Below are 21,874 nucleotides of genomic sequence, written 5' to 3' on the forward strand. Positions count from 1 at the left end.
ATTTAAAACCTTGCTGCCACCCAGCGGAAGCAGTGAAGGGCTTGGGCTCTGCAACTCCCATTTTTATTGCCACTGATTGGTAGAGTTCTGGGGCGTAGTCCTGCACTGCCCGAGTGTCGACCGCCATGTTCCTTCTTGACTGACGAATAATGTAGCTTGCCAACAAACTCTCAGTCTTCAGCAGCACCTTATTGTGGCAATATTTCACCAGCGAGGCACCTACAGACTTGGTAATGTTCATGTGTTCATTGATTTTGCTGGCATCCTTCTTGATTGTGCGGATTGTCGATTCATTCACTCCATATTGTCTGGCCAGATCCATCTGCCTCGTTCCTTTTTCTAACTCCTGAACAATCTTGTACTTAACCTCATAGCTTAAGGCGCGTCACACCTTCTTGGGCTTGGGGCGGCTTGGGCCAGGTAGTTCAAGGTTTCTCAGGGTGGTGGGGGTCCAGCGGTAGCCATTGTGTAGAAACAAAAAACAAAACAGGTTCCTCGGCACGAGTGAGTATACGCGGAGACAATGAGACTGGTGCGACCAAGGTCATCGCCCCTGGTGGCAGGGGCACTCAAGGTTAAATAGACCAATCACAGCGCGTGGTGGAGGGAGTGCGTGGGTGGTAAGGATACGTGGCCCAATCACAGTCCGCGACGTCATCGGCACGAGTCTGACGTCAGCGGTGACGTCAGCGACCAGCAGCTTGCCCGCCGCTTGCAGCATAAATTAAGGAATGTACCGCGTAACTAATAATTAGAGCGTCTGGCCAGTTACTGCGTAAATGGCCAATCGCGTATAAAATAACCGCGTAAACCCAGACTATGCTGTATATTTCTCGATCAAATGGTTCACTTTACTGGTTATGATATTCAGCGTAGTGTCTGCGTTCTTATATGTTAGTGAGTCAGGCCAGTGGATACCCCTCATCTCCTCCTTCACCTAGTTTTGTCGTAAACCAATTAGCAGTTAAATTTGAAGTACAACATTATATAGTGGCTGGTGCCAATGGGGGCTAGTTCCACCTTGGCCACCATACCCTCCTCGTTTGTTATGATTAGGTCCAGTGGCTTGGGTGTTTGCTTTCTGCTGTAATTTGTCGGGTCCTTAACATGTTGGAACAGAAAATTATCTTTCAGAGCTTCTACAAAAAGAAGAGAGGGGTTATTAAGTCATTTGGCATGGACTCGTTTCTCCAGTCAATGTCGCCATAGTTAAAATCCCCCATAATAAAGAGGTGGCTAGGGTTGAGCATCGTTGCATTGTCTATCAAGGCTCTTAAGTTTTTTTGGTTTAATAAGCTACAGTTTGGGGATCTGTAGATACACCTGACAAAAAATAAGTCTATACCCTTTAATTTAATTTTACACCACTTTGATTTTTCAAAAACAACCTCTCCCTATACCCTCACCTGGCTGGCTTTAAGGTCTTGCCTACCACAGATAACCACATCCCTCTTGCAAGTTTCTTGAGAAAGGTTCATAAATAAGTCATATCCGTCAATACTGAACTCGCATTCTTCTGGGTCGCTTCTCCTATTCTTGAACAACAGTTCCACAACACCTACTATATCGGGTTGATGTACCTTCAGTAGTGTTTCAAACTCCGCTCTCGTATCAAGGAACAAGTCAGTATTAGTGTACATGACTTTCAATCCGGAATTTGTTCTCGGTAATGTCTCTGCTCTAGGTAGTGACTCCAGCTCCCCTCCATTCTCAGCAGCTGCAGTATTTGCTAAATACTGTACTGTACTGTACATTGTATTTTGCAGGGTGTGGTCAGAGATGACATTGTTTACATGGCACTTGCCTCCTCCTTGGTGGGAGGTAGAGCGGGTGGAGAGTGTACTGCTACCCCCTGGCTCTGTGCTGGCACTCTTGCTTCCACTACCCTTCCCCTGGATATAACCCATGTACACCCGTCCTCGTTCCTCCTCGACTCCTCCCTCTACTGCTTCAAGCCCTGTAGGAGTTTCTTGTGCTGTTACCTCTGCATTACCATGTGATCTGGGTGAATGAATACATTCTGAAATGCCACACTCCTTGCTAAGTTTATTACCTGCCGAATAACTTCCTATTTCTTATCCTCACTCACTAGTGTGAACCTGAGGGGGTGAGGCTTGTCCTCCTCTTTTGACCTACCCTTCTCACATCCTGAGGGGGCTAACATATTCAGAGCCTCTGTACAAATATCAAATTGCAACTTATCGTGTGTTTTCCTACTCTCGGCTTCTTCCGACTGGCTCTCAGGCACTCCTAAAACTATTACATTGTTCCTGTGCTCGAAACGTTCCCATTGTACCTCCTCTCCCCTAACAGTAGGTCTGCTAGTTGCCATCTCTTCGACACATTTCTTCCGAGTCCCTAGCTGCTGTATAACCAGTTCGGATCTTGCGTTACTCTCCGCCATCTTCCGTGGTCCTGCTAAGGCCTGATCATAACTCTTCACTACTCCCTCCTACTCCCTCCACTCTATCAGCTACCTATCAGCTGTAGTTTGCCAACCGGCTTCATCTATTCTCGTCCCTAGGAAACTTGCTCCCCTATGGTTTGCAATCTCCTCTTTTACTTTGATTTTGAAAGTCAGGGCAATACCAGCAACAGCCTTCATGCTTTACCACATTATGTATCGTCCTAAACTCTGACTTGCCCAGACCAGCACAATGTACATCCAACATCGCCCTGCAGTAATTGCATGTTAACAGACTTCCTGGTGACTCTTTACCCCTGATTCTCTATCCCTATACTTCTTGGCTGTTGCTGTTGGGGAGGAGGGGGGGGGGAGGTGCAGATTCTGTACGAATCTGCTCAGCCTTAAGCCCACTAGTTTACAATGTGATATAATTTTAATCGTTGGCTTAATAATAATATTAATCTTTACTACTATGATAATTGTTTCTATTCTGTGTCTTGGTAGCAGAGTTTTAGCGTCAAGGTCCCTTTAAAAGCCCCGCTCCACTGCCTGCATACCTTGGCTACTTTGTCTAGTGCCAACCACTGGGCTCACACTTAATTTCTTCTGACGAAGAAATTTACCCCTCAGTGGGACGACTTCCTTTATAATCACATCTAATATTATAGTCTAAGTGAACTGAGATGTGCGAGTGATCATGCCCTTATGGCAGACTTATGTGATTTAAAAAATCACTTTGCTGCCCTCTGCTGGTCTTGATCTCCCCAGCACTCTCGTTCATCCAGGGTTGCAGTCCAAGACAGTTTGACTTGTCTTCTGTTTTTTTTTCCAGTTCTCCTCGATGAGTTGTTGGTATCTTTATGTGCTATCCCTATGTACACTGTATCTCGCTATGAATGGTGGATCATATGCACACTCACAGTCCTTTTGAAAACACAGAAAAAAGATATAAAACTTTCTTTGTGACAGCAGTAAATGCCGTCCGAGACAGCCTGGCTTGTTTTGTGCTTAAAGATCCTGGTTATTCATGTACATCAAAACTTAAAAAATTACTGGTACTTTATTACTTCACCATTATAAGAAAAAGATGTGGGAGCTGACCAAGATTTTTAAAGAATTTTTCATTAAATTCAGCACTATGTTAATGTACTGTACTTTTTTTCTTGTATTGGCGTCCAGGAAGGAACATACACTCTACTGGTATCGGGCTGCAACGCTGTGCAAGGGTGCATCTCTTCTGACCCCATCATAGTCGTAATCTTAACAGATTTAGAAGGTTTTGAACTGCATGATGACGGAAGTATCATTGAACCGGTAAGTGATAAAAGTAAAAAAGATAGTAATTACCGTAATAGTTCTTTGTAGGTGGAGAGAGAATTTTTTTCTTTGGACAAATAGGATCACATAAAGATTAGCACTTAGTTTATTTCACCTGATCAGTAAACACCTTAACAGTAACTTAACCTAACTTAACCAAAACCTCTGTAGCTGGCATTATGATGTTTAATCATTAGGCAAAATAAACTGGAAAATTAGCAAATAAAGAAAGCTGAAGCCGCAACGAGAATTATGAAAATTTATGGCTGTAGGAATTATGCATTATAAATTATAAAGGGTTGGAAGATGTATGAAATGGTGATGGATGTTACATCCACTTCTGCATCCGCAAAATTTTCACATCTGCATCTAGAAAATGCGGATGTTACGGATTAGTAGATCCTGGGATTTTATACCATTATATAACATAAATATTATATAATATATAATATTTTGTCACACACACACACACACACACACACACACACACACACACACACACACACACACACACGCACACATACACACACACAAAAAGACACTGACGGACTGGCTTATTGGGAGTTTAGGCATTTTTTCATCATAACTACATTAATGGCACTAAACAATTTTCAGTCATATATGTTGATGCAGAGAGTTAGCAAAGTATCCATTTACACTGAAGAAACTGGAACTAATTTTCAGTATGGCTTTCTTGTGAGTACTGATGGTTCACTTGCCATAATAGTTTGTAGTAACCTAACCTAACCTTACTTAACCTAATTTGACCTAACATAACCTAACCTAACATAACCTAACCTAACTTAACTTAACCTAACCTACCTGAAGGTTACCCTTAAGTACCAATTGCAAACCAAAGTTAGGACTTACTGTGGACAGGAAAGTTGATATGTCTTGGTAAGAAAATAACAGAAAAATAAGTGGACAGCAATTTTTATGGCTCATTAATTATGACTGAGGAGCTTTTCTTGCCAAAAACAATATTAGAGTGCAGCCATTAAAGTAGCCAGCTCAAAACTCATTTTATTCAACGTGCATCAGTGTATATGACTGAGAACATCAACATTTCCTCTGCCACACTAGTTGGATGACTGTATGAACTATCTGTTTCAGTGAATGAAAATCTCATGGGTCATACCTAGAAATGTATTTATGCACTCACTTTGTGATTTTGTTATTTCTTGCCTAATTGCAGTTTTTCTCACCAGAACATCACGAAGATAATAAATGCAACATTCACTGTATTGCCACCAGTGTCATGTGTGTTGGCAACATATGGTGACAATAGCCCATATGAAACGTATGGATATGAGAAAATGTGCAGTGAGAAGTATCCAAACGCTACCTATATGGGTGGACATTCTAACCCACTCATTCTTAAACATACATACAGGTAGATACTTTTTACCAGTTTGTTCCCATTTTCTCTACACCTGTGGTTACCATTTCATTTTTTGGTCACTTTCTGTCTGTTATGAAATTGTCACATATTCTATGAGTGTTTACCTTCAGTTAATACTGTAGTAGCCACTGAAGTATATTACCTGAAGATTATTAAGTGGTCCCTTGACCTGACCTTAACCTAACCTAACCTAACCTAACCTAACCTAACCTAACCTAACCTAACCTAACTTAGCCTAACTTATTGTAATGTGTATAAATTTTCATTCACAGATAATTAGCTTTTTGTTTACAGAATATGCTTAAAATCACCAAGAAAATTCCATTAAAGTCCCAGATTTCAGAAGGGCAAACATTGATAGTTTGAAAAGGCAGCTGAGAGGAGGGGTATCACGTTTGGGGGTGAATTACACAATGTACCCACAGAGGGCGACTTCACTTTACCTGGTGACCTGACAACGAGTACCTCACAAAATAGTTTAAGGATGACTTGGTCACGAAATCTGAGGTTGACGAGTTCCACAACAATTTAAATAATTAATGAGTTATTTAATGCACAAAGGCAGAACATACCATACAGCAAACTCATTTCAAATAAAAATGTCCCCAAATGGATAAATAATTTTTTAAAGAATATTATTGGACAAAGGAAGGCTTTAGGTAGGAGAATAAATCGTGGTGAAATTTACCTCCGAGTTTATTATAAGGTATTGGCCAGTAGGGTTAAGACTGAGATAAGAAAAGCAAAGAGGAATAATGAACTGAAGGTAGCAAGGGAGGCAAAGTTAAACCCCAAGGGATTCTTCCAAATGTATCGAACTAAAACATGAGACAAGATTGGACCAATACAGTCAGATACCAGCGAGCTCACAGATAACGACAGAGAAATGAGCAATAATCTGAACAGATATTTTTCAACAGTTTTCACCACTGAAAATTTCAACATGATACCCAAGGTACTGACTATGTGAAGAGATATTGAAGAAAATAGATTAAGCAAGATAGTACTGTACAGTAGTGACTGGTAATGATGTTGGTAAGCAAATAGACAAACTAAAGTCTAATAAGTCGCCAGGTCCCAATGAGATATTTGCCAGAGTATTACAGGAATGTAAGAAAGAGCTTAGTATGCCCTTAGCAAATTTGTTTAACATGTCATTAAATATGGGTGTAGTACCAGAATCCTGGAGGATAGCGAATATGATACCGATTTCCAAGAAAGGAGATAGATCACTATCCTCTAACTACCGCCCAATGATGTGGTATACCTCGACCTTAGCAAAGCCTTCAACAGAGTCCCCCCATGAAAGACTAATACGAAAAGTGGAGGCTAATGGCATTGAAGGAGATATTCTAAAATTGATTAGGGTGTGGTTACAGGACAGGAAACAGCTAGTAAGCATTAACGACACTAAATTCGATTGGGGTAATGTCACAAGTGGATTATCCCAAGGCTCAGTACTTGGAACATTACTATTTATTATATACAGTACATAAACGAAAGGTATAGGCATAGACAGCATCATAAGTAAATTTGCTGATGACACTAAAATAGGGCATGTAATTAAATCTGACGAAGATTTTGCAAAACTACAGGAAAATCTAAAGAAAAATTTTGAATGGTCTGAAAAATGGCAGATGAAATTTAATGTGGACAAATGTAAAGTACTGTACTTAGTCTAACTCTTGGAGATGTAAACAGAGAAGCCAGATATCAGATGAACAACGCTGTTAAAGAGAAATCTGACTGTGAGAAAGATTTAGGAGTAATGATAAGTACGAATCTTAAACCAAGTCAACAATGTGTATTTGCTCGAAACAAGCTAACAAAGTACTTGGGTTCATTTAAAGGAGTGTATGAACATAAGAATATAAGTACTGTATGGAGGAAAGAGCATCAGGCCTATTGGCCCCTACTGGGCAGTCGCATTTACACCCAACCCCTTTCACTCATATATCCATCCAACTTGTTTGAAGCTAGCCAGCCCATTCGAGTTAATGATGATGTTTGGTAACTCATTTCACTTATCCACTACTCTATTTCCAAACCAATGTTTACCTATCTTGTGCCTAGGATGTAGCCTTTTTTCACCTTTGAGAATAATAATGTGTCATATAAGTGTTACATTCAGGCAGTCATAATATGGAAATGTATTTATGAGTATCGTCAGATGTTTAAATAGATTATTCATAAATACAGTGAGATATGTATAAATATAATCATGTATATAAAGAAACATAAAAATACATAATCATAGATCTTCAATATATGTGCAGTTGTAGTTACATGTGCACACAGGTATACCTAGTTGTAGTTGCATGTGCACACAGGTATACATAGTTGTAGCTACATGTGTACACAGGTATACACAGTTGCAGTTACATGTGCACACAGCTGTAGTTACATGTACACACAGGATACATTATCATTATACACAGTTGTGGTCACATGTCTAATTCTTCCCCTGTTAACATGCATTTACCTTTACCATTACACTTACATCTATTAGATGTACGGCTATCACTGGTGGCTGTTAGATGAACCTTCTAATGAATAGGTCTCACAAGGCAGGTCTCACAAGGCAGGTCTCAAGACTCATCTCACAAGGCAGGTCTCATAAGGCAGGTCTCAAGACTCATCTCACAAGTTAGGGCTCACAAGACACTCTCACAAGGTAGGTCTCACAAGCTAGGTCTTGCAAGACACTCACAAGATAGGCCTCACAAGGCAGGTCTCACAAGACAAGTCTCATAAAGCAGGTCTCACAAGGCAGGTCTCAAGACTCATCTCACAAGGCATGTCTCACAAGATAGGTCTCACAAGGCAGGTCTCACAAGATAGGTCTCACAAGGCAGGTCTCACAAGATACGTTTCACAGGGCAGGTCTCACAAGATTGGTCTCACAAGTCAGGGCTCATGAGGCAATGCTGATCTTTAAAATAACCTGTGATGAGACTTTGGGAAAGATTGGGGAAAGGACATTAACAAATGGTTACTGCTAAGTACATAGGGAAGCCCAGTGACAGTCTTACATGTAATACAGGGCTGTTGATTATGAGGCATTAATTTCAGTGCTGTTTTATCTCTTTTTCAGGGAGGAAGGAATATACATGGTGAGAGCTGTCGCCTCTGATTCAAAAGTTTCAAAAACTAATGACTTACAGGTAGTGATTGCATCGTTACCTTGCAATATGCCGGTGGTTACTATAGTAAAAAAGATGATGGATTACACCAACGCACCAAAAAATTGGCGGTCCTTATCATATGTACAATCTGCAACAGCACAAATTAATTGCAGCCATAGTGTGCCTGTGAGGTATGGTGGCATCTTTAGTTTTATTAATCTTGTTTATAATTTGAATACAGGTATTACTTTTTGCATCTTAATTGTTAAATATCTAGTCAGCAGACGTTGAACCTTGATAAACACAGTTAGTACTGTATGTGGTTTACCATACACGGGACAAAATTTAACTGATATTTAGTATTTGGTAGATGCTTTTGTGATTTATGCACAGTATAGAAAAATCATAAAGATTAAGAAATTAACTCCCAGTCAGGTGCCATTTTCACAAAAATTAAATACTAGAGGCACTTCTGAGGATAAGTTGGCAACTAATGTTCTAGGTTAATTTTTGGGTACTGACTTCAAATTTACCAGTTGCCACCATGAAAAATCCCTCTTTACTCCTCAAATTGGGCTTTCAAGTTTGCCATCACCCTAAATGAGGGTTATATCTTATATATTGTATGAAAACCCAATTTTCAAAACTGTATAGTACAGTACCTGTAATGATACAATATAAAACATTTTCACTATATTATTGATATACACCTAGACCCCGACTTACGACTACGTGGACTTACGACCGTCGGGACTTACGACCGCCGCAGATTTTTTATTAAAAAAAAAAAAAAAAAAAAAAATCTTCAAATGACACGCATTTTCTATACCGAAACGTTTCCAGTTAATGTAGTCTCCATGTATAATTAGAAAATTATGGGGGCCCCATGTGCATTCAGCTGACTACATTAAAGGTAAGTGCTCAGTCACACTGTAACCATTCCTTATTATTTATTACTTTCACTGTACTGTATCCATTCCTCATTATTCATTATTTTTACTGTACTGTATTTCATTGTAGATTATTTATTAAAAAAAGAAAAAAAAAAAAAAAATTTTTATCTATGTCGGACTTACGACCTGGATTTGGGTCCCTAACCCCGTCATAAGTCGGGGTCTAGGTGTAGTTTGATGTGAAATTCAAGATGACAGCCAAGATGTCTTCCGTTTGAGGATACTATGATGTATCAACAAGTTTGTGTTTACTTGTAGCAAATGTAGTACTAAAAAAATTTAAAGCATATAGTTTTGAAAATATATTTTATTCCAAAAATTTTATTAACTTAAATAATTATAATATTACATGATATTGTAAATATAAAATCGTTTATGCCTTAACAAGGTCATTCATGCGCATGTTCCTGCTTCACTACTAATATGTACTGTGTATAAAATTAATTTATGACTATTAAATAGTTTCTTAATCTCAAAGAATCTATTGGGTATCTATAAAGTCATAAGGGTATAAAGGGAAACAGTATACAGTCAACCCTCGCTTTACGCGGTCCCACATTACGTGTTTCCACGTTTACGCGGTACCCTGCCGAAACCAGAATGCTCACTTTCCGCGGTGCGTGTACCCTTTTACGCGGAAAGTGGCGCGAGCAGGGTGCGCACAAGGTCGCCCGTCATCAAATCATTACCGAGTTCTTCACCCGCCACCCACCACAGCCGGCCCAAGTCAGTGATAGTGATAATGATAGTGAAGATATGGACTTATATGGACTTTGAGGGGTTTGACAAAGAGGCCCTGTAAGCCTCTGTGGTGGATAGTGATACAATTGATACAAGTGATACAGGTGAGGGCCAATAATCTGCCCTCTGCCTCGGAACCAACCCCCCATCCCCGTGTGCCCAGCCATCTTTTCTACTAATGTAAGTGTTAAAAAACCTAATATTATTGATATTTCTCTTAATTATTAATTGTGTGTGCATACCATCATAAAATTAAGAAGTTATTTTTACTACAACGTAGGTATTGTGTCTGAAAAAGTGGAGTTTGGGGGTCGGCCCGGTCTCTATTTCAATTAATCCCATATGTTATGTTGTTCACTTTACGCGTTTCTCACTTTACTCGGGCCGCCGTAGGTTGAATTAACCGCGTAAAGTGAGGGTTCACTGTATAGGTACACTTGGTAAAAAAAGTATCTTTACAATTCTTGTCTGAAACAAAATGATACCACGAATGAAGGTTTTTGATAAAGGCTCATGAGGCACACTGTTATTCACCACTCATAATGCAATGAACTAATTTTATATTTTGAATTAAATAACTAAATTAGGCCTACTATAATAGTTAGGAAATGTCCCACAATCACACCTACAAACCCTAGCGAGAAAACAGGATTGTTCAGTTCCAAATTCATCGGTCCCCTCCTGAAAGATACTTTTTTCTTACCTAGTGCGCATATAGGTGTAAATGGTACATATTTCTAACAAGAGTTATTGTTTCAATCATTTTTTCTCTCTACATTTGCATGCAGATATGCAATGCTGGTTTAAATTTTGGCAATTACAGCACATGGACCTACACACTGTGGTACATCCACAGGAAGTAAGATCAACACACTTTGCAGGCCCAGCAGGTAGTGACATGAAGACAGGTGTCAATGTGTCACCAAATAGGGACTATCCCATTGTCTCAGGAGAAGGAAGCACTGAGTCACAGACATGAGCCTGCCTCCAAACTAATGTTTGACAATGTGTACGCCCTATATGAAGTTTCAATGCATCCTTAATGGGGGGCAAGGAGTCGGGCTTGTATCCTTTAATGAAGAGGTTGACACAGACCTTAGTGAGATTGTTTCTTTCCTGTTTTATACAGAGGTCTTTGTATTGGATTGCTTAATGGAACTACTGTTCAGCTGTGTTTGGCCTTTAGTCCGAGCTGTTGTAGTTTTTGTTATTCCAACTATGCTGCCACATTTTTTGCCAGTATCATTTACCCATTTGCTGGTTGTCTTCTTTACTCCAAAGTTTCTCTGCAGAAACTCACTCTTCATCTCCTCATGCAGTTTGTCCGTCTCATGCAAATAGACAAAGCCCCTGCATGCATAGTTTATATGGTTTAACTGGAAAACCAGGAGCAACATGGAGCAAAGAGATTAGATGTAGCTCTGGGTTACCTTCTCTTGGTGCTCTGATGAAAAACATCATAATCTGCTTCGGCTCCATGTAACCCCACCAGTACTTGAAATCTGGATTGTTTCTAGACTGAATGAAAGCTTGTACATGATCTGTAATATTTTCAGTAGCCAACTCTGTTCTACAAGAATACTGATGTCATTCATTTCTGCCATACTCTGAAGATTTAACAAGAGCCTAGGGTCTCTATTGCCAATAAATTCCAGTAGCTGAGGCAGCAAATTCTGCCACATTGTCTGTACAGAAAGCTTATACTGTACATTCTTACTGTACATGCATATTGCTTACCAGCAAGAATTTGCTCTGCAACTCCAGAACGTACCAACTCCACTTTCTACCCAATGCTTCAAGGATTCCAGATGACATGAGATGTTTTCCAATTGCCTTGAGATACATTAGCAACATATGCAAACCTCCTAGATGGACAGTGAGAAAAGTGTAGTCTTTTACCAATTTCAATTCCATTAGTTTGCAAAATAAAGCTTCATCAATGGTTCGAACATGCTGGTCTGACCTCGTCATGATGCTGTATACTTTCATTGGAGAACACGTTCATGGGCAGGGGCATGCACAATAGGCGAATAACCTATTGTTGTTTGGTCAGGGTCATAAAGACTATGGATCTGGTTGTATACAGTCCAGTTGGGTTTGGAAGTGGCCATACCATCTTGTTGTATAAAGAAGGGCATGTCTTTAGCAAGGCTTTCTTTTATCCCAAACTTCAGTTGTATCAAACACACTTTTATCACCTTGGAACATTGGTTGGTCAACTCTTTGTGGCATATTTGTTGGGCATATTTGCTGACACCAGTTATTCCCTAATATCTGGCACTTGCAATGTTGCATGTGTGGTAGGGCAAATGTTGTTTAGACTCAGTTCAGTGCTAGGACCCCATTGCTAACAGGCAACCTGTGTTTCATGAAATGTGTTTCAACCACTGAAACTGCCATCATTGATGTTAATGTTGTCACAAGTGAAATAGAGAAACCTGCCTTGAACAAGATTCTGGAGTGTAACTGCTCTTGTGTCCGGGTCCATTGCACTGAGAGTTTTTTTTAGCCAATGTCTTATCTATTTTCAACACATCTTTGTAACTTATCGAATTTCTTGTTTTGTGAAATAGCTCCACCAGTTTCTTAGACCTCATTGCTTATGCAAGGTGCACCCTAGCCCAACATGTTTTGGTGTAAACCTTGTTGCTTATGCAAGGTGCACCCTAGTCCAACATGTTTTGGTGTAGACCTTGGTGCTTATGCAAGGTGCACCCTAGTCCAACATGTTTTGGTGTAGACCTTGGTGCTTATGCAAGGTGCACCCTAGCCCAACATGTTTTGGTGTAAACCTTGGTGCTTATGCAAGGTGCACCCTAGCCCAACATGTTTTGGTGTAAACCTTGGTGCTTATGCAAGGTGCACCCTAGCCCAACATGTTTTGGTGTAGACCTTGTTGCTTATGCAAGGTGCACCCTAGCCCAACATGTTTTGGTGTAGACCTTGTTGCTTATGCAAGGTGCACCGTAGCCCAACATGTTTTGGGTGTCCAGTAACCTACTAACATTAAACAGTACTGTACATCTTGAGCCAAGTTCAATAGTACTTTGTCTTGAAGTTTTTCCTTTACACTTTCAAAATTTTCGTCATTAGAATTTTCTGCATCCGGATAAAGCCACTTGTCCCCCGAGAAACAGGCACTCTTTTGTAAACTGTATGTGACAGAATATAATTTAACAAATGAAGTGCAACATGGACCAACTCAAGGAAGGACATATCTCCATGTCTGTATGTGGGGATAGAGCTTTGAAATAGGCACATAAGCAAATTTTCTTGGCACAAGAACAGTCTGCTTTTCTTCAACAACTTTGTCTTTCATCTGCAAAAACTCATAGGCTTCACCTTTACATGACTTGAATTTTTCCTTGAATGTGCTATGTATGCAAATGGAAGATTTAGGAATGTATATATCAGCTGTTTCTGCTAATTCAGTGTTTTACCATACCTTAGAAAGTTCAAGCACATGCTCTTGGTATGCATGTGATCTAAGTTCTTCTGTCAACCACACCATAGCTTTGTCTACAATCTGACATTTATATTTTGTTAAAGAACTTATCATTAACCTTAACAATGTGCACACTAATTACATGGTATTTGGTCAAACTGAGCATCCTTAAGTACAGTGGTCCCTCGGTTAACGAGCACAATTCGTTCCAGAAGGTTGCTCGTTAACCGAAAAACTCGTTAACCAAAACCATTGTTTCAATGGGTTTTTGGGTAATTGGTTTCAGCTCACCGAAAATTGCCTAAAGTCAACAAAAAAGGTAGTAAAGTACACTTTCTTTGAGGTGTGTATGTAGAAGGCTTCTGGATGATGATGATGATGATGATGATGATGATGGGAATTAGAATGGGGGTGGAGGAGAAGGGAGAAGAGAAGGCATTGGGGTGGAAGAGAAGTCACCCCATGGCGCCATGTCACCCATAAAATTTTAGTTCACTTGGTGTAATTCAAGATTATTTTCTTTGAATCAACACCGCACTGCATTATATATTGTCAATATGTAAAATAAATTTCAGATTGACCAATAATTTGCTTGGAAACACAGAAAGAAAGCATTTATGTTGAAGAGAGTCTGAAGCAAGGTGTTACCTCCACTGAAAAGACACAGAGACTGACGCCTGTATGGTGTGTTGACAGGCTGTTTGGAGCGCAAAAACCTAGCTTCCTGTACTTCAATTATGTTAAATAATTGTTAAAATGACTCAAAAATTTAATATAAAACTTTTAAAATTATTGAATAGTACAAACTTCTTGATATTAACTAAAATACTAAGGAATTTAAGCCCTAGAACCGATTACTGTATTGGCGGACTAATACTCCAGCTGGTGAACCGCCAAATGCAAGCGAAAACATGTGGAGGGGCGCTTGTTAAAAATTCGTTAGTCGAGGGATTGCTCGTTAACCGAAGTTAAGAATCCTATGGAAGGTAATTTGTTAACCGAAATTTTGTTAACCGAGGCGCTCGTTAACCGAGGGATCACTGTATATGAGAGCTCATTTTGAAAGTAGTTACACTCCAAATTGTTCCACATGATTTTTACACAAGAAATTCTCAATGATCGTTTGGAATAGACAGTTTTTTGTTCTGTCATAGACGTGTACCCATCACTCCCACACATGGCAATCTTTTCAAGACAGCAAAGCTTTTCTTTAATTATGAATGTTGCATAACACGTTTGTGCCACATTAATGCATTTGAAGCTGCATTCTCAAAATGGGCAGCAAGTATAGCAATTGTGGCTCTGTTAGATGCATCTCTTAATTTCTGCCAAATCTGTAAGACTTTTTGCAATGTACAGGTATCTAAACACTTTTCAGTACTGTTCACTAATTTTTCATGTTTGGATTCTTGGCAAAGCACACATTCATTATACATAGTCTGTACAGCTCTGCCATTTTAAGGATATTGAAGAATCCATATTATAAATCTTGCAAGTTTTTAAATGAGCCACAAAACACCAATGCAAGAAACCCATCACCACTACTTTATTAGTTGACTATCTTCTGTATCATGCTACATGCACACACCACACACCTGCAAAAGAAATAGATATGGGATGACCTATGATATATTTCATGCATTAAAGGACATTGCATTTTTTGCTTATGCAGTAAGTTCTCAATATATGCGAGTTTAGCTTGTGTGAATCCTTTCATATGTGAGGGCCCTATTCCTACTAGGAATTAAATTAATGCAAGCAAAATTCACACTTCTGCAAATCCATGATTTGAAATATTAAGAATGCAGACAAAATGTCACATTCCCTGATATAATTTCCAACCCTGATAGCCCTGCAGATGTCATTCCAACATCATCACCAACTATAACTTCTACCACCACCTCCATCATCTCATCTACCCAAGCTTTTTTTTTCTTCTTTTTACGGGGAATAGCCCACCTGGGCACAGGTCATCGATCCACAATGGGGCCTAGGGGGTGAAAAAGTTAGAGTAACAAGAAATACAAAAATAAAAAAGAAAAAGATTATATTAATCTACACTGCGAAGATGCCGGAAAACCAGCTTTTTGAAGTGAGACAGAATGTATGAGTATGGAAACAGAAGAAGGCAGAGCATTCCACAGTTTGGCTGTGTGAGGAAAGAAGGATGTGACCGACATCCACACAGAAATTGAGTATGAATAGTGTGAGGGGTTAGAGGTAAAACAAAGATCAAGGATGTTAGTAAGTTGATCTTGTCGATCAAGAACGCCTGTAGGGTGTTTAAGTATTTGTTCCAGATCATTAAGTAAGAAAAAAGAGGGTGCCTCAGCTCCACCTGGGTCATCCCTTGCAGAATCAAACCACTCTGTGATGTACATTGAAATCCCCTAGGTAGAGGATCTCGGTATTGGGGTGTGTGGATAACAACGACTCATGGCAAGAAGTGAGATAGTCAGAGTTCTAAATAGTTGGTAGAGTTGGGAGAACAGCATAGGAAACAAAGGAAAATGGTCATAGTTGTAGAGATACTTTGAGCCAGATGACATCATAAAGAGAAGATTGAAGATCCGTAAGTCGAGCTATAGGTGTACGTGTGTTGCAGTAGGTTGAAAAGGTTTGAGTGAAGCTGCTTTGGTCAATTGAAGTTCAGATAGTAGTAAGAGGTCGGGGGAAAAGGTTAATGGATGGTGCTCTACAGAAGGAAAATTGAATCTCAGGCCACGAATGTTGGAAAAATGAAGTGTGAAAAAGGCTGATCCTCCAGCAACTGCGGTGATGTCAGTTGAGGCCCCAGTAGTTTGATGATGATCAGGACGGCCCTATGGTCCACAACCTTCCCGACCAGTGGGACCCATCCGAGAAGGCCCCACTTAATATTATTGTCAACTGACATAATAGGAGAATTAAAGAATAGAAAGAATAAAGCAGAGCAAGAGTGAGTACGGTTATATACGTTGTGTTGGCAATAGTAAGAGAGACAATTGAGTTCCTGCAATTGTGTGTAAATGAGGCAGAAAGACAGATCAGCAACCTGGGACTTGGTCACAATTTTTGTGATGCCACATGGCAGCAGGGTCTACAATTAGACAGTACATTATGCTTCCAATACCTTCCCAGGAGGTAGTACCTCCCAGTTTAGTAGATACCTACTGATGTACAATATCTGCTTTTATTGGTAACTACACTGTTTTGTACCCTTACTTTATTATATTAATATTTTGTATTGATTGTTTTGAATTGTGTTGAAAATGGGTCAGGAACATTTTCATTTTGGGTTATGGAATGCTTCCTATTTTTTCCCACTTAATAAGTATTTGATACAGTACAGTATATGCAATTTTGGTTTATGTGAGAATTTTCAGGAACGTATCCCTTGCATGTACAGTATTGAGGACTTACTGCTACATAAAATTAATGTTTGGCAGCCATATTGGCCTCCATCTTGGAAATGGCATCCTTCGAAGCTAAAATGTATGTACAGTATTTGGACTACTCTACACTGTTTGGACACGAAAGTTAATGCTCTAGCCTTCTGAAACCAAATATATCAACAGTTATGCTTTTGGGTGCAGCAATTGGCAAATTTGAACTCAGCACCCAAAAATTACCCTTAAAAGGTTAATTGCTAAATTTTTATCAAAAATTCTTCTAGAACTTTTCTAGCCACTTTTTTCAGATTTGTCACCTGACTAGAGGTGGTGTGACTCTAGTAAGTAAATTGGCTGTACAGTATATAGAAAAAGGATATTGTACAAAAAATTAACATTTACAGGTAGTACTTAACATCAATTGTGTTATTCTCACAATTTCACAAGTATGTATGGTAATTTTTAAATTCAATTCTAATCATATATTCATACTGCTTTGATCAAACTGTTATGACTAGATGGTTTCCCAAGAGGTCCAATGAGAGCCATCCTCCATGGGTCCAGCATTAGTACAGGAGGAAGCTAGAAGACCCGGAGAAAACTTGCCACGTTCAGTAGGGCCACACTGGACAACATTCTTCTCACACCCACCCCAGGATCGAACCCGGGATATAGTGGTGAGAAGCAAGCAAGATAGCTTGTTTTATATGTATATAGGAAACAACTAATTACCTGTATAAAAATTAACTAATCAAACATCCTTTATTCCAGTTCCCATAATTTGAAAGGGGACAGTCTCCGAGGTAGGAAAGATTAGCTTAGCCCTAGGTTTTAACAAAGTGATTGGCTCAGAGCACATCACACCATACAAAATGTAACCAACCTCAGCTGGCCTTGAGATTGAACCAATATACCTTGGATTTGTGATTGTAAGTGCTGTCAACTCCCTAGAGAAAATAAGAGTGTAAAATTCATATAAAACCATAATTGTGAAGTCTTCCATTTTCTCTGAAATTTTCTATGTTCTAAAAAACTTACTAAATCTACACCAGCCGCTGGTGGAAGGTGTTGAAAGTGAAAAGGGATACTGGAGAGCCAGAAGAAACCATCAACATTGAAGGCGTACTCCCCTCCTGGAATTTTTCCCAGCTGGACATCACGCCCCTCTTCCTCCAAGTAGGAGTCTACAAGCTCTCATACACCATCAGATTGAATGCCTCCAAAATCTTTCCACTTCAGAGGGAGGATTACACCTACATTGAGATAATTCCAGTTAGTTTTGAGACTCTTGCTCTTTCTTTTTACATTTGAAAATACAGGTTGTACTTCTCCAGTCCAACAACCTCGGGACCTGACCGGTGCCGGACCATGGAAATTTCCGGACCATGGAAATTCACCCTTTTCCTGGACAGATAGTGACTTGCGCTTAAGTTAGCACCACTTTCACTGCTCCGTGGTCTCTTTGAAGACATATTGAAGGGTTAAATGTCGTACAGTAGCTTCTCAAATTTCGCGAATTTTGAATTCACTGTATTTTATTTGGACACAAAAAAAAAACACTACATAATTTAAAATTTTGACAGTGGAAACTCGAATTTCGACGGGTTTGAACGGCTCGCCAACGTTCAGATGACGTGCTCAATCGTGTAAACAGCGTCATTTCTCTTATGTACAAAAGATTCATTATTGTTTATTACTGAATGTCTTTTTTATTGAATTAATATTTATGTGTGCAAAATGAGCAATACAATTCATTAATAATATGTAGAATATTAAAACACACGAGGAAATGAGACAGCATTGTTTTCGTTGATTACAAAACCAGTGACCGAGTGGTTCTACATATAAAACAAGAAAATAAGACCCTGGTTGTAGCTGTAGTAAAATTAATGTAATAAATTAATATGGTTGTTTTAAGTAATGTTATCTAATGTTAATAAATAGAACAATAAAAGTAGCAAACCATTTATGTTAAAGAAAAAAGTGAGACTGCGCATATGTAAGTGCGCACATGGGAAAAACATATCTTCATTACTCTACATAAGAATATGAAAGCAACACTTATTTACTGTTCATATATGTTTAATTAATGTTTCTGATTTTTTTTATAATTATGTTTGTGTGCAAAATGAACAATACAATTCATTAATAATTCGTGGAATATTAAAACACACGAGGAGACGAGACGGCTGCCAGCATTCTTTTCGTTAATGTTTACAAAACCAGTGACTGATTGGTTCTACATATAAAACAAGAAAATAAAACCCTGGTTGTAGCTGTAGTAAAATTAATGTAAAAATTAATATGGCTGCTTGAAGTAATGCTATTTAATGTTAATAAATGGAACAATATAAGTAGCTAACCATTAATGTTAAAGAAAAAAGTGAGATCGCGTATGTAAGTGCGCACATGTGAAAACATATCGTCATTACTCTACACAAGAATATGAAAGCAACACTTATTTACTGTTCATATATATTGAAGGGTTAAATGTTGTACTCTGTATAGACAAACAGAGAGAGAGAGAGAGAGCCGAACTGCCGGATGTAAACAAACCTTAATTTCCCGTGGCTTTGTTGTTGTTGTTTTTTTACGGGGATTAGCCCACCTGGGCACAGGTCACTGACCCACATTGGAGCCTGAGGGGCGAAAATGTAATACTCCTGTAATAATAATAATAATTCAGATAAAAAAAAGAAAAAAAAAAAAAGCTGCTTATCTACCTACAGTATTGGACAAACTAAAATCGTTCCGGACCACGGGAGTTTCCGGACCACAGAATGCCGGACTAGAGAGGTACAACCTGTATTGTATCTCATATTTCATTTCATGTAATGATTCTTGAATTATATATATATATATACAGTAGAAGTCCAAAAATCCGGACTGCTTGGGGATTGGGTCGGTCTGGATTTTCGGATTTTCCGGATTCTCAGGCAGTGCTTTTAAAATTCAAATTTCAGGAGAAATAAAGAAGAGATGAACAGGTACATTTTGATAGTTTATTCATTTGCAAATATAGCATGCTTCATTTATCAAAATGAGCAGTTTTAAAGAAAAAGCTGTGAATTCTAGAATTTTATTCTTTGCCTTATTTGTATCATAAATTGTAGACTTTCCAATGTCGTATGTTTCCATTAGAACAGTATTGCTCACACCACGTTCTAGTTTCTTAATTATTTCATGTTTGTCACTCAATTTCAACGTGTTCTTCTTTCTCTTCACACAACGAAGTTTATCTACTTTAGGAGCCATTATTATGGGCTTATACAGTACTCTGTAAATGGAAAGAGTAGGACTCAAAATTACATACGTTGTCACAGTTTGATTGCTCGTTTTAAAGTGGCGACCGCGTTGTCGCTGTGCAGCTGTGGTGCTCACGCATGCACACATACACACAAAAGCCAGCTAAAAAAAAAAAAAAAAAAAAAAGTTAAGTTTGAGTTTTTAGAAAAGTCCAGTTCTCGGGTGGTCCAGATTTCTGGCATCCAGATTTTTAGGACTTTTACTATATATATATATATATATATATATATATATATATATATATATATATATATATATATATATATATATATATATATATATATATATATATATATATATATATATATATATATATATATATATATATATATATATATATATATATATATATATATATATATATATACATACATACATACATACAGTTGTACCCCACTTAACGCGGTCAATTGAACCCAGAGGGTCCCGTGTTAAGTGAAATCCGCGTTAAGTGAACAACAGAACATATGGGATTAATTCCAATAGAAACCGGCCTGACCCCCAAACTCCACTTTTTGAAGGCACATACCTATGTTGTAGTAAAAATAACATCTTAATTTTATGATGGTACATGCACACAATTAATACTTAAGAGAAATACAGTCGCCAAGTTAATGTCCATTCAAATAATGGACTTAACTCCCTCCCTCTCTCACACTACACTCGCTGGCTCTTCCCTCTCAGAGAAATTTTTGGGGGAAAACCACTAAATTTTAATAAATAATACCTCAAACTAAAGTTAGTATAATACAATTGACATTGCTGGATTCCTTGTAAGACCAGGAATATTTTGAATATAAATGTCATATATTTTGCACAAAAGATAACATAGTTACCTAGAGAAAAATTTTTATCTAAAATTTGTATGTTTAATGAAAAATATATGATGTTTATATTCAAAATGATCACCAAATTATAAGAATTCCAGCAATGTAAATTATATTCTGACCGGGTAATTTGTATGAATTTTATGAGCTAAAACAAATATCTTCAGTTAATAAAAAAAAAAATAATCTTCACAACACTATCTGTCAATCAAAGTACCCCACCTTGCCTCCCCCCCTCTTCCAACCGCGCGGTCAGTCCCAACCCTCCCCCCCACCCCCCACCAATCCTCCCTTCCAGGGTTTTTAACATTTAGTATTAAATAATGCCTCAGATTAAAGTTAGGGTAATATAATTGACATTGTTGGATTCCTTGTAAGACCAGGAATATTTTGAATATAAATGTCATATATTTTGCACAAAAGATAACATAGTTAATTTGAGAAAAATTTTTATCTAAAATTTGTATGTCTAATGCAAAAATATGATGTTTATATTCAAAATGATCATCAAATTATAAGAATTCCAGCAATGTAAATTTTATTCAGACCGGGTAATTTGTATGAATTTTATGAGCTAAAACAAATATCTTCAGTTAATAAAAAAAAAATAATTCTTCACTGGGTAACAGATGGTCGGTCTGTCCCTCCCTCCCCCCCACCAACCGTCCCAAGGAGATGTGTGGGATAACCACTAAATTTTAATAAATAATACCTCAAACTAAAGTTAGGATAATATAATTGACATTGCTGGATTCCTTGTAAGACCAGGAATATTTTGAATATAAATGTCATATATTTTGCACAAAAGATAACATAGTTAATTTGAGAAAAATTTTTATCTAAAATTTGTATGTCTAATACAAAAATATGATGTTTATATTCAAAATGATCCTGCGTTATAAATTCCAGCAATGTAAATTCTCTTCAACTTGATAATTTGTATGAATTTTATGAGGCTAAAACAGGCAGTCCAGGCAGGT

At 38.3% G+C, this 21,874-nt stretch overlaps 1 protein-coding gene across 1 annotated transcript in view; it reads left to right on the forward strand.

Annotated features, from left to right (window-relative positions):
• Positions 1 to 21,874, forward strand: part of LOC121873059 — an 87,758-nt gene that overhangs the window by 23,724 nt on the left and 42,160 nt on the right. Inside the window, 4 exon segments of the mRNA XM_042376374.1 lie at positions 3,587 to 3,721; positions 4,933 to 5,117; positions 8,221 to 8,442; positions 17,814 to 18,033. Coding sequence (XP_042232308.1) covers positions 3,587 to 3,721; positions 4,933 to 5,117; positions 8,221 to 8,442; positions 17,814 to 18,033 — 762 coding nt within the window.

The sequence above is a fragment of the Homarus americanus genome, unplaced genomic scaffold (genome assembly GCF_018991925.1).
Source record: "Homarus americanus isolate GMGI-L3 unplaced genomic scaffold, GMGI_Hamer_2.0 scaffold11022, whole genome shotgun sequence".
NCBI classification, from domain to species: Eukaryota; Metazoa; Arthropoda; class Malacostraca; order Decapoda; family Nephropidae; genus Homarus; species Homarus americanus.